A 14,265-nucleotide genomic window follows, 5' to 3' on the forward strand; every position below is an offset into this window, starting at 1 on the left:
TAGCAAAACAGAACTTTTATTTATCTGCAACAAATCGAGAAGAATGCCATGCACAGAACACTGTTGCGTTTATGTAAATTCAATTAAAATAAAACTATAAATGTCTTGCTCTCACATGAGATGCAACAGTTGTCAGCCAACAATTTGATACAGGAGCAGCGATGCAGAAACCATTTTAACAAAATAATAGCATAGCCTTTTAATACAAGGTGCCAGGGAATTACTACCGAGACAACAATTATGAGTATATCAGAAGCCATAAATATAAAATTTGTAGCAAATATTTTTGACAACAACCTTGTCAAGAACTTGAGTATCTCATATCAAACATGTTTCTTCCTTTTCTCCATTTTTTAAAAAAGTATACAAATGACAAAATACTTAATCATGTGGAGGAGATTATAAGGGTAAAAGGATGACAAAAAAAAAATCACAGCAACTTAAAATGACAAGCATATAACTTTTCCACTGTTTACTCTCAACACATCACACGGAAGATGTCTCTATGAAGTTCTGCAATTGTATAGAGGAAGCCTTCCAGAAAAACGTCCAATATATACACATACATACAACTAATAAAATGAACACGAGACCACAGATACATTAACTAATGAAAACATTAAATAAATAATGTACAAATTTTGTGCTAACAATTTATCATCTTAAAAGTGTGTCAAACCACCACTCATTCTGAAATATTCAACAGATGCAACACATGCATAAAGGAGACATGGGAGAAGCATCAGACAAAGGAAACAGTTAAGACAAGATGCACAGAAGGAAACAATACTCTCAAAAATGTAGAAAATACTTACTAAGGGTCATTTTAATACTTCAGTTTTTATTTTTTGAATCAATACAGCACATTCTGCTTCTGCTTTTAATACTGAGCAAACTGAAGTATTAGAAACCAAGTACAACTAATCAGAGAGAAGAAATTGTGGAGAGTAAGTACACTCAACACAATCTAATTTTGTAGCCAGTGAGAAACAAACAGAATGAATAGAAAATACAATGAGACCACCACAAATGGATACTATGTATCTCAATTATTTGTAGAAAAGGGAGCTTACAAGTAAGCAAAAGAAATTTTGAAGCACACTTTAACATGTAGATAACAGTGTAAAAAAAAATAAATTATAAATAATTTGATAGGTCCCTCAGTCTACTACATTTACTAGCCATCCACCTAACAGGCACACCAAGGAGGAATGATAACAATTGCCTTAGTACTCCTTATGTACATTTATTTCTGACTTGTTCAGACATATATAAAGCATTTGCACAGTAATACCAATATGAAAGTAAGGAAAGGGAAAGGTACTTAGCATGACCACAAGAGGTCTTAGTATGAGGGATGAAAATCAGCCATCAGTAGGATAAAATGGGCTATACATTTTTTATCCAATGGGTATCAATGAACAGATTTCAAGGGCGTGTTTAGAAAGAAAATGTTTATAACAATCTTTTCTCAATTATGTTACACCCCACGTCACTTCCACACATCAAAGTAAATAATTAGACACACTTACTTTCACCTGTTCCACAAGTAACACGGCAGTGGTGGCACCTTAACTTCCTGCACTCCAAGTCATGTTTCTTAGACTCAATTTTGTGTTTTATTCTAAAGAATCTAATTCAGTTTACTTAACTATATGCATGATTACTTAATGTGTATTCTGGTATTTAATATTATTCCACTGTCCCTCAACAGCATTTGTAGCAATGGCCCTACGCTAATAAGACAGTCGACACATAGCTCTAGATAACAGAACTTCCACATTCATTCACATCCAACCACATCTGATGATAAATACAAAATAAATTTCCGACTCGTAACAGATATTGGTGAATGCTGGAAGTGGCACCATCAGTCTCATCTGGTAATTCTCAGTTACTGCCCCACTCGTGTTACTGCTGTAGCAACCGTTTTGCTGCAAGACTACGTAACTGTTTGGTATTTACTGTATCTATATTTCATGTATAGTTATATGTATAAGTATACATATATATACATATACATATAGATTATATATATATATTTGTATTTATTTATTTATATCTATTAAATCTAATCAAAGACAGTCTGACTGTTTGTACATAATATCAACATCAGCCGACTTCCTCCTGTAAACAAACATGTACTTCCACTTCACTCATAACTAACTGTACATTTAACTAACACCATTTCGGCAAGGCATAAAAGAAAGGAATAAAGGACTGACGAACCGGAAACTCAGTCCTCATTACATTCAGACTCAAAAGTCACCTCTCACAATATGTTCCAGCAAAAATCACAAGAGGAGGAAACATCCGTGCCAGTTTCACCACTTAGTTGTCTACAACTGCTGTGCATGCTACGAAGAGGGCCGTGAGCACTGGAAAAGAACACTGGAGATTACAGCTGCCACTTGCTGATCGAGGATCTGGCTCATGACGAGGGATAACAGACGCTGTTCTTGCTGCAGGAAGAGCGGCCGGTTTTCAGGATGTCGTGCCAGATGGAGTAATGTACCAGCCGCACGCCTCAGCATATCCAGACTGGTTCCCATAGCATCTGGATTGTCTCTAAGTGCACCGATACCGTGTTGATTGGCTACCCCTAATGCAGTAGCTTCCGCCTGCTCGATGAATGCTACTAGCAAGGACACACACGGGCTCTGCAGCGCAACAGTACGTGCCACACCACTGTCCGCCGCGGCCAGGTAGTGCAGCATATTCACTGCAAACTCTCGTAGCACTTGCTCTTCTGAACGGCACAGAAGTCGTGTCAGCACAGCACACAGACGTTCCAAACGGGAGTAGGGTGGCGTAGCTACAACCAGATCTACATTAGAGTCCGTTACGCACAATTTGCACAGAGCTTCCAGTGCGAGGCGCTGGGGTGACAACGAGCCTGAAGATCCTGGAAATGGGTCCTGACCATGAGCAGCTGGACAAACTGCCCAGTGAAGAAGTCCATCAATTACGGGCCGTGACACTTCCTCGGGATGTTGACCGAGGTCCATATGACCGGCAATATTAGCCGCTGTCACCAACACATTTTCGCGCACATGGTGCAAGAAGTCCCACCACCATTCCGCCTCACCTTGTAAACTGCTACAAGAATCTGCAAAGTCAGCATCTTCTTCACGGTCATAATTGCGCTGTTTCTGTGCACGAGGAGGATGTTCATGGTGTAAGAGTAAAAGCTTCCCCAACAAACCAAGGAATGTAACATTTTTGGCAAACTCTGCTTCATTGCCCGGGACAAATGTCAGATTCCTCAAAATATTTGAAAGACAAACACAACGCCTTGCCTTCGCATCCTGCGTATCAGTAACAAGGTAAAGGCTCGCTTCATCTCTCGCGTAACATTCGTCTTCATAATCTGACATACGTCTCCTTTTCAACGTTCCCGCAGGATCCCTTATTTGTATGCCGCCCCTGTTTTCGCCCTTTATCTCTGGTCTCACATCTGTTACTTTTGACTTTTCTTCAACTTCGTCACCATAGTCATCTTCCATTTTTATGTCTTTTCCTTCATGTTCAGAACCTTCGAGGAACACATCTTGTTCCATTTCTGTTTCTGTTTCTTCGTGTTCTTTTACAGTTTCGTCACAACTGTTGTTGCCATTACTACTTTCATTGCTTTCTAAACATTCACAATTGTTAAGGTTAGTTCCTTCAACAGCATTTCCAGCACTTTCATTACCTTCACTGTTTTCTTCACTGGCAATAATTTCACTTTCAACACCTTCTTTGATCTTATAATCGCAACTGGATTCATTCGGTGTTGTGCTGTTACAGTTATCACCTTTGCTTATGTTGAATATACTACTCTCATTGCTATTAGAACTATTGTCGTTGTTTGTATGTTCTGTTTTTATGTTACTGCTGCTAAAATTATTTGTGTCACTAGTTTCTGATACAGCATTATCACTCTTTGTTTCAATATCCTTTGGTACACTTGGAGAACGCGGCAACTCCCCTTCATTATTACTACTGCTCTCACTTTCGACACAGTTTGCTTCCTTTTTCACTTCTACAGTTTCTTTAGGTGGCTCTAAGGGGTCTACGCAGTGTTCAGGCAGCAATGAATTTTCTTCCGTATTTTCCTTTTTTATCCGCGAAAACACATCACTCAAAATAGTTTTAGTCCGTTTCACTTCATCACTATCCTGCACATCTACGAAGGAGCTGTCTTTACTCAAATGTTCCTCATTAAGTATCACATTAGATGCACTGCTCGAACTATCAATAACACCGTTGTCATCACTACATTCCACTTTTAGCACTATAGGAGGAGTTACACTCAAGTTTTCAATGGGATACGATTCTTCTTCACTTACTTTTGTCCGACAATCTTCTTCCTCTTCGGCACCTACAGTCTTACTGTCATCGAGCAGTCTCGCAAATGGAACATTACCGAACTCTCCTTGGAAACATGACACAATGTACTTCGTCGAACTGATGTCTGAAGAAGTCAACTGCCACGGGTCTTGAACCACATCATCGTTTTCTGCCAAGTCACCTTCAATGTCCCAGCTCTTCCGATCATCCACAACAAAAATCTCATTATCTTTGTTCACAATTCGAACTACCTCACCCTTTCTAGTCACAAGAGTATAATTTGGTGTCGATTTCATTAATGTGATGTGATCTGCAGGATCAACTGGCACTCTAATTTGCCCTAGGTCCACTTCCGGTGTTTCCACCTTTGGTGCCTGGAACCACTTCTTCCCAGAATCTGGAAGAGGCGAGTCAAACATGTCAGCTAAACTGCGTCTGAAATGCTCCAACAGCACATCAAGTAGTCCTGGCATGTGGGCTAGTCCAAAATATGCAACTGTGGTATCATCAAACAAAAGGATGTTGAGAATATCCAGAGCCCAAGCACTCTCTGCCAGTAGGCCAGAGCGCAGACTCATCATAAGCCTCCACGCTTCTACAGGTGCTACATCCCCTCGTGTCATCCGCTTGCGTTTATATAAAACAGGCAATGTTGCTTCCACACTTTCTGGAGGGAAAACGATCTCTCGCTTTGGGGCACTCTGTTGTTGGTAGACTTGCGCATTATTCATCCCAGGTGGCTGCGCCTGAAATAAGACACCAGTAGAAAATAAATATAGGTACAAAACATGGTCAGCAAAACTGACAAAACTTAATATATGTAATTTTTTCAACTTCAATTTGGATTTTTTTATTTTTATTTATAAGTTTTACTTTATACTATGAAATGGGCTATGGGAGAAAATCAAATTCAAAAACTTCAAACATGTGCAAAATTTATACTCACCAGGATTATCATGCTTTGTTGAAGAACAGACTTAATACTTAAAAAATTGCAAGCCTTTGAGTCAGTGGCCCATACATTGAGTATTAAAGAAATTGGTACATTAAGAGTAATGCAAGATCATCTACCTGTATGCAATTCTCAGGAGAGAAAATGCCTCTACAGAAACTAATAAAACCCCTGTCTTGTTGTCATCTAAAGTGTACAAAACTTACTGCACAATCATTAAGTAAGTTGAAAAGGGATGAGGCAAAAAAATTAAACACTGTAACAAATACTGTATTATAATAGCCTCTAAGTTACCTTGCAAAATTTACTAGTCATGCTTCTCTGTGGAATGAAGTGATTCGTGTTTTGGGAATGATTGGCAATTTGTTCCTTTGTTTTACCCAGTCATTACTAAATAACAGCTAGAGACAAGCTGTTCTGCTGGTATGGTGGCACTGTGGCATCTCTGCACGAAGTACAAGTAACTTGCATATAGCATTCCAGTTTCAACATTAAAAAGGATATGGCAAGTATATGTAACCTCAGCCATTATGTATCAGTGGCAACCTGCACTACTTCAATACAGTGTAATGGTGGTGGTTAGTGTTTAACATCCCGTCGACTACGAGGTCATTAGAGACGGAGCGCAAGCTCGGGTTAGGGAAGGATTGGGAAGGAAATCGGCCGTGCCCTTTCAAAGGAACCATCCCGGCATTTGCCTGAAACGATTTAGGGAAATCACGGAAAACCTAAATCAGGATGGCTGGAGACGGGATTGAACCGTCGTCCTCCCGAATGCGAGCCCAGTGTGCTACCACTTACAGTGTAATGGGTTAGAACGATATGCCATAATGAGTCATAACAGTTCAACATGCTGTATACTCCACCAAAAAAATATGAGAGCTGACTTAGGATGAAGTGAGCAAAAATGAATATACGCAATATAACTTTTAAAAAGTGCATAAAAAGCATTCATGATTCAAAGTCTGCACAAGAAAGCAAAACAGACAAAGGAGAAGAATTATTCTGACTGTAATGCTGGGGAAGGGGCGGGGGACGGGGTCTTGTTCCTTATAACTGTCTCAGTAAGTGGTGTGGTCATGTGGAGCTGCTACAAGGATAACAGTAAATCAAGAGACACACAACTTTTGAAATCTATATAACTAAAGCATTAAGTTATTTCACAGACTATTTGCATAGTGGAGGGTAAGTTATGAACTTCTAATTTTTATGGCATGTATCATATTTTGTGGGGATGTACAGTCTAGGCAGGTATCTGAAAATTCTGACAGCCTCCAATGGTTCTGCCTGATAAACAATACAGCCTCTCTAATTCTACCTGTATAATGTGTACCGAAACAGTTGGTGACTGCAATTGTTTCATAAAATCATGTAGTTCACTGAATTTCCATTTTCTTTAATGTTACCAACACAATCATTCCACATAACTACTTTTGGTGCCTGTTGATGGTATTCTCATTCAACATTCAGGAATCTATAGATGAACTCTTTTCATTCTGAGTCTGTAGTGAAGCTTCAACACCACAATGCCAGTAGGGATTCAATAATTCCACCAATGATTTTTTTAATATCCGTGACTCGAAAGAGTTATTCTTCCACAAGACGAGTTCACTATTTCTCATCATCATTCTCCACCTATCAGACCACAATATTTACTAGTTTAGTGTGGTACATAATAAGTTTGGGGTAAAGTGATATGAAGTAGGAAGAAGTAAGTTGTGTAATGCAATATGTTATCCAATAGGAAAATTCTGTTATTTTTGTAGGTAGCATACATGATGGATGCAAATCTATTTTCATATTTAATATGAACATTGGAGATGGCTTTTAACAAAGATAAGCATTCAAAGTGGAGCACAAGTGTACAAGATTTTTTAAAACGACAATTCTTAGCTGAAGATGATAATGTATGTCATTTATTCTTTTAATTCATTCTTTTCTACAATGAGAACTAATAAATAAATTGGACTTTGCACTACTATTAACTGAACCAAACCACTGTCACTTCTGTTCCACATTAAGGATGGCTATCATAGGATCAGAGCCACATTTTTGTAAATTAATGCGCTCATATTTAAGAGAGAGAATGGAAAAGAAGTAACTGTGTATACCTGAATAAAAACTGAACACGAACAAACTCAATGAATATCAAAAAATATCCTCAAAGGACTGGGTTTGGTGGCACCACTGTATAGTATATGCATATACTGAGGGGTGGTTGTGTTATTGCTTTATTTGTCACAGTCATCAGTGATCAGATGGCACTCTGAAGGCCTGTCTGTGCACCCTCTGTTTTGACTCTGCAGGCAGTAACTATGCCTAGTTTGGCATAATCATTTTAGGGTACAACCACGCCCTTCTGATGAGTCAGCACTCCTGTTGAACAGATTCAGCCATTTGAATGGGGTCACATTGGGGTCCTGCGGGAAGCTGGGCGGGCGTATTGATGGATCACTGCACATGTTGGACACAATGTATCAGTGGCGTGTTGCTGCTTTCAACAAAGGTTTGTGGAACATTCCCATACCTGTATACCAGGCTCTGGACATCCTTACAGTACAGATGCACGACGAGATAGGTGCACTGTGCGAGCATTGGTGTCTGATCGATTATCATCCAGGGCCAAAATTTGTGCATATGTTGCACCTGTTGTGTCATCATGGAGCACTGGGAATCATCTGCTTGCAAAAGGGATAAGATCACGTGTGCCTCTGTCAAGACTATTACTGATACCACAACACTGCCAAGCATCACTAGTGATGGATGTACACTTGTATGGTGTAGACCTGGTGAGCTGCCTACTCCAGAGTGTATTTGCCCTGGACACACTGGTCACATCCCAGGTCTCATTGGGGAGGGGGGAGGGGGGGGGGGGAGGGGATCAGTTACACCTCATGGTCATATTTGGTGTTTCTGCATGTTAAAGTAACCAAAGCAAACAGTGCCCGTTGCCTTGCACAGGCTATTATCCCCACGCTACTGCCATTTCTTCATAGAAAGGGATGTACTTTTTCAATGGGATAATGCACATCCCCATACAGCTGCTGCAACACAAGCTCTTTGTGGTGTACAGAAACTGCCCTGGCCAGCAATATCAACTGATCTCTTGGCTACTGAACATGTACGGGACATGATGAAGTGCGAACTTACTTGTTCTCTAGGGGCCTGCCAGAACCACGACCAAATTACTATAAAAGGCACAAGATGCGTGGGACAATCTATTGCAGGATGCCATTTGACACCTTTATGATAGTTTGCATGTGAGAAAACACACCTGCATCACCACCAGAGGGGAATACAGTGTGTATTGATGCGACTGGGCACCATTTACTGTGAAGTGCGTGTTGTTTGATCTGAATGATGAACAACCTGCACCTCAATGGTTAGTAAAACGACTGTCCTTGAGGCTATTGCTTTTTTTCAGCAGTGTATATAGTCCCATAAAAAAATACTCAATACCTACTGTCAACATGCATACTGATTTCTAACACAGCAGACTAAGTAGTGCCTTAATCAAGATGACCTTTTTTTCCAGTTTCAACATTTTGTTGCCAGGGAAACAGTAACTTTATTAAGTTTCTTAAAGCATTTATTAATGATTCTGTCAGCAGTTGCTGTATTTATATTAGGCAATTAGTTTCAACTGTTATAGGTTCTTTTTCATGCCTAGCCTACTGAGGCTGCACTGGCAGTGCCTGAACTTAATAATAAACATCAAAGAGGCAACGCATGAGTCTGATTTTGACTTGGTAAGAGGCATGTGTGGATTGTAGCATTTTTTCTGGAAACATTTATACAGCTTATGTTGCCTCTTTGATGTTTATTATTAATATCAGGCACTGTCAGTGCAGCCTCAGTAGGCCAGACTTTAAAATGAACCTGTAAGGTTTGAAACTAGCCGCCTAACATAAATCCCGCAACTGTTGACAGAATCATTAATAAACGCTTTAAGAAAATATGATTTGTTATTACTTTTCTTTAACTTTACTCATCTTAACCTGTTTCCTGACGGAACCAGAAAGTATGTGTGAGTGGATTGGGAGATCAGGGCCTACTGTTTTAAATGAAATCTCAATAGTGATACAGATTCACAAACCTTTTATGATCTTTGAAATCTCTGTATCTGCAGTTTACCTTATGGTCCTAGCAGCAACTGAGTTGCTCTCTTACCTATAGCCATGTACATCTGCTGGCAATCCCATTCAGTCACTCTATGCTACAGTCAAAAGCCAATACAGAATACCAACTGTACAAGCTGCTTTAATGGGGCAAAAATGAAGCAACTACATTTGAGCATCCTGACACTGCACTATTTGTTTCTTTCTCAAATTTTAAATGCCTCATTTACAACCTACTAAATGGCTCACTTATTAACCATGCAGCTTACTCATGGTTGAACTTAAGAAATCTTGGACTGCAGCTGTAACACTATGCAGAATTATTCTCACACTTACACATCATAAGAACTAAAACTCTGTGGCACTATCACACTATATGACATTGACCTGCTGTCTGACCACTACTTCATCTGAAAAATTGCATATTACCTCCTTGAGCTGCTGGTAAAATTCCTTATCAACCAGTTTCAGTTGTCTGGTCATCAGCAGGTTCATAAAAGTATTTATGGCATCATGTTAAGAGAGATTAAAAATCATTATCGTTAGATGACAAAACCACAAATTATTGACTGCTATCACAAGGTAATATAAGCTACATTGTAAGCTTATAAAAACTATGCTAAGTAGTGTATTTGTTCATGTTATAACTGTAATCCTCATTAATGATGTGAACAGATTCATACCGCATACCAGATGTGCAGTACTAATCTGTTCAAAGTTTTAATGTTGGTTGCGGTTATAACATGAATTAGTACACTACATAGCACAGTTTTTATAGACTGAGGATGTAGTTTATATTATGGTGTAATAACAGTGAATATTTCACCGTTTTATCATCTGATGATGATTATTTTATATTTCACCTAATCTTAGGTTGTGATTACTTTTATGAACCTGATTATGTGGGATGACAAACTAGCTGGGTAAATACAGAATTTTACCAGCACCTCAAGGTGGTAGTATGACATTTTTCAAATACATTAGAGCTGTGGGGCACCACCTTCTGAAAATCCACTCAATCAGCACCGTACAGTAGTATTACAGAGACTCACAGGCAGCACATGACCTTGTCAGCAGCTAGTGTCAGGTTTCTGAATTAGAGCTACCACTATGCCATAACAAAGTTCCCCAATAGTGTTCACGAGGCTGAGGGCACCCTACTAAATATTTGTAACAGGTTTATTTATTGGTCATAACGCAGTACAAAGCTGAAAGCTTTATGTGTTTGCCAGATATGCCGACCATAGAAACACACGCCCTCGACAGTGTGTTAATATTTGTTAAATGCAGACTTCAAATGCGTGCTTCGGAATCAATTTATCACTATTTATTAATAGAACAGACAAAACGAGCCCTATGGGATGTAAGACCAAATGCACATACTCTTTATTATGGGCACTTCATTTAATGAAATAAAAGTACATCGACTTCACTATGTGCTGCAAAATCATTTCACGACATGACCCGAGTTTAACACAACGGTTTGGAACAGTGTCTAAAAAACACTGAATGTGTTTATTTTTCAATAGGAAGTAAAGACTTTGACATATTGTAATGTACAAGCCTCTTAATTTTTTTTTATAACACAGGTTGTCCTCAAGTTGTTAGCACACGAAACAAAGGCTTCTCTAAATGTCTTTCAGTATCTCGACATGGTACCAAAAGCAACACCATAAGTAGATTCATGCTGTGTGTAGAAAATTCAGATTGAGTGAGAAAAAATTAGAAGTAGCGAACCTTTGAACCCGGTAGTTGCTGCATCGAATACGGCTTTCCTTCCGGTCGGAACGGAGCACGTGGGCTAACCATCGGTGGCCTTAGGAGTGAGTTTTGATTAATACCAGGAGTCTGCATACTTGGAACCCACTGCTGCTGTGCCTTAAGGAAAAAAGAAAGAAAGAAGTAAATAAGACTCTGAATAAAATACTTGTGTTTCGAAAATTATTTATAGTAACATCTCTGACAGTTTCACTAACAGTTTCAATCTCAAAAAGAGTAAGAAATACACAGTTCACACAAAAATTATGGTTACGGATGTCTTCAACCATAAACAACCAACCCTATATGGGCAAAAGTGACAGAGAACATCATAATTCAAACTGTAACACAATACCTGTTGTGGAGGCTGATACGGTGACTGTCCACTAGCTTGGTAGCGGTGCTGGTCCCACTGGCTGTTAGCTGGCTGACCAGGCACAGGACCACCAGCTCGTTGAGCATTTTGGTTCCACTGTGGAGGCCCTTGTGGGACAGGTCCTTGTGGAGGGTACTGTGCCCGATACTGAGTGTTACCACTACTCCAGCCTACAATACAACAAATTTTCTATTTTAATCACACCACATTTAAATCAATCTCATGAGATGCACTTATGTCTCATCAAATTAGCATACTAGAACATCTCACTCTAATGTGAATCCCTCCAATAACTACATACAACCAAGAATATGAGAGTAAACTAAGAGGCTCGTTATTAATCCTGCTGCAATGTATTTCGAATGGAACAACAAAGTGTCTGGATCTGAGGTACTTATAAAAACAGAATTGCATAATTTAGCTCTCTTAAATGCTCACTGTTAACTTTATTGATCTGAAACTGATTACAGGTTTAAATCTTTAGAAAACCAACACAAAGTTAAAAACTAAGTAAATAAAAGTCTCCAAGGCACTAATTTTTTTTTATACATTCTTGCACTTCCAGTTAACATATTACTGTCCAACAAACCAAATTTGACGAACCTAGACAGATCAACACTTTTTCAGTTGCCAATTCATTCAGTCATCCCAAACACAAGAAAACATTTTTGTAACATTCCATAAAACACTAATTCTCATTTATAAGTACTGAAATGGAAAATTGTAAACACATTCCATTGATACAATACATCCGAAAACACTTGCAAAACCACAATGAACCATGAGCTGTACGATTTATTTATATATTTTGTGTTCCGGAGAGCCATGTTGTAGATATATCACAGGGTATTGAACATGTCAGTTTCACTGATGTGTTATGGTATTATAAAAGTAATATCAAAAGCTCAGGTTCTAACATTGAAAAACAAATTTTGCAGTTAAATAAACATTACAGAAAATGTAAATATTACAGTACATATATAATATAAAAATAAATACATTTACAACAATAAATAGACAGGATCATAAACACTCTACGGTCTAAAATGACACACACACAACAGGAACTGACTTAAATTTCTTTAAACAAGAGCTCACCTTGCCATCTGCCAAACCTAATTTGTGAAGAAAGGGCACTAAAAACCTTACAGCCACTGAAGTGCATCTCCTTCCAAACCACTGCCAAGTTTGCATGTCAAAAGTGAATATTGCCTTTTCTTCTAGATCATGATTACGATATGCACTATTAAGTTTGAAAAGGGGCTTTTCCCCTGAAATTACTCAGGCTGTAGATTTTGGGATGTAAAGAGGCATACAGACAAAACAGCACATGAAAAATCTGTGCTCAAGCTTAAGATGGGTTTGAACATTACAGTGCTTTACTAAATACAGAACTTTTAATGGTGATAATGTCACCGACTTCCTACAATCTGTGAACTATCTCAACCAATCAGTTATTGGGCAGCTATAATTTAACTGGATACATTAAATGTGTTCACAGTTGTGAATATGGACAACCATCAGCAGTATAACGGAATGACAACAGAGAAAATTTGTGTCTAACCAGATTTCCAGCTTATCGTGAGCAGTCGCCTTAGCATTAAGCTATAGAAGAACGACTCATGGCCAGATCCAAACTTCCACATGTTTCCAACCATGTGTCTACAACCTGCACTTGTACATTCATATGTATATTCCCGTACAAGGGAGACATTTTAGGCAAAAGTCACTTTGCCCGGTGTCAGTAGATAAATATTATATTTCAGTACCTGTGTTACTCAGAATTACAATGCACTGTTCCTTTGGACATGCATACAATGATAAGGTGACCACTTGTGGTAATCAGGAAATCCAGGTTCGAGTCCTGGTCTGGCACAAATTTTCACTGTTGTCACTCCATTAAACAGCAATGGCTGTCCATATTCGCAGATGCAAATACATTTAATGTATTTCATAACAGCTGTAGTCACCACAGTGTCTTTTCCTTCAGGCATGCATGCATGCATGAACATTTACCCAGTCATATGCACAGACACCAATTTGCCTCCTTGGTTAAGGTATCAGTAAGAGTTGTTGGTACAGAGGAACATACACAGAAAACAGCAAGTAGCAGGAAGCGGAATAGGACATTACACACAGCAAAAGGTGTTGGACAAGCATGTGCAATGACTAGGGACTGGAAAATGTAGCACCTATTTTTGGCAAAATTCGTGTCCCGTTTCTTTGTTTGTACATGACTAGACACACAAATTTAAAAGGTTGACACACTACATGAGTGAAAATAGACAAATTATTAGTTCTTTGAAACAAACTGTTAAAAAGAGTGCTGATTGGGGACTTTTGACTGGCATGTTTGTTTTTGAAAACACTTCAACAACTTTTTCTACCGAAATGGCTTTTGTTTTCTTCATTTGGCTGTATTTATGCTTTCAAAAAAGATTGTTCTGTTGCAAAGCACAAGTATTTTCTCACCAGTTAACTGAATTCCTCTCAGATTAAGGTGTTTCTGGACATTATTTGTCTTTTCCTGCCCAATCTGAAGATTAAAAAATCTGCAGACTATTAATTTCGACCTTCCGTGGGCATTCATAGCCCTACAACCCATGCTTGACAACACTACAGATAGAACTGACAAGACACTTTGCGTAAAGTAAATCGATCATATGTTAACTTGGTTTTAACATTGGAAGAATAATATCTGCACTGTCAAAAAACGTTAAAGATTTTGT

The 14,265-nt window shown here is 38.7% G+C and overlaps 1 protein-coding gene across 1 annotated transcript in view; it reads right to left on the bottom strand.

Moving 5' to 3' along the window:
• The window catches only part of LOC126249380 (trithorax group protein osa-like), a 364,811-nt gene continuing 350,546 nt past the window's right edge, over positions 1-14,265 (bottom strand). The window contains exons 19-21 of the mRNA XM_049951034.1: positions 11,516-11,706; positions 11,140-11,280; positions 1-5,078 (exon numbers count right to left, since the gene is read on the bottom strand). Of these exons, the coding sequence (XP_049806991.1) occupies positions 2,358-5,078; positions 11,140-11,280; positions 11,516-11,706 (3,053 nt within the window). The 3' untranslated portion in view covers positions 1-2,357. The remainder of the gene's footprint in view (positions 5,079-11,139; positions 11,281-11,515; positions 11,707-14,265) is intronic.

The sequence above is a fragment of the Schistocerca nitens genome, chromosome 3, assembly GCF_023898315.1.
Source record: "Schistocerca nitens isolate TAMUIC-IGC-003100 chromosome 3, iqSchNite1.1, whole genome shotgun sequence".
Classification (NCBI taxonomy): domain Eukaryota; kingdom Metazoa; phylum Arthropoda; class Insecta; order Orthoptera; family Acrididae; genus Schistocerca; species Schistocerca nitens.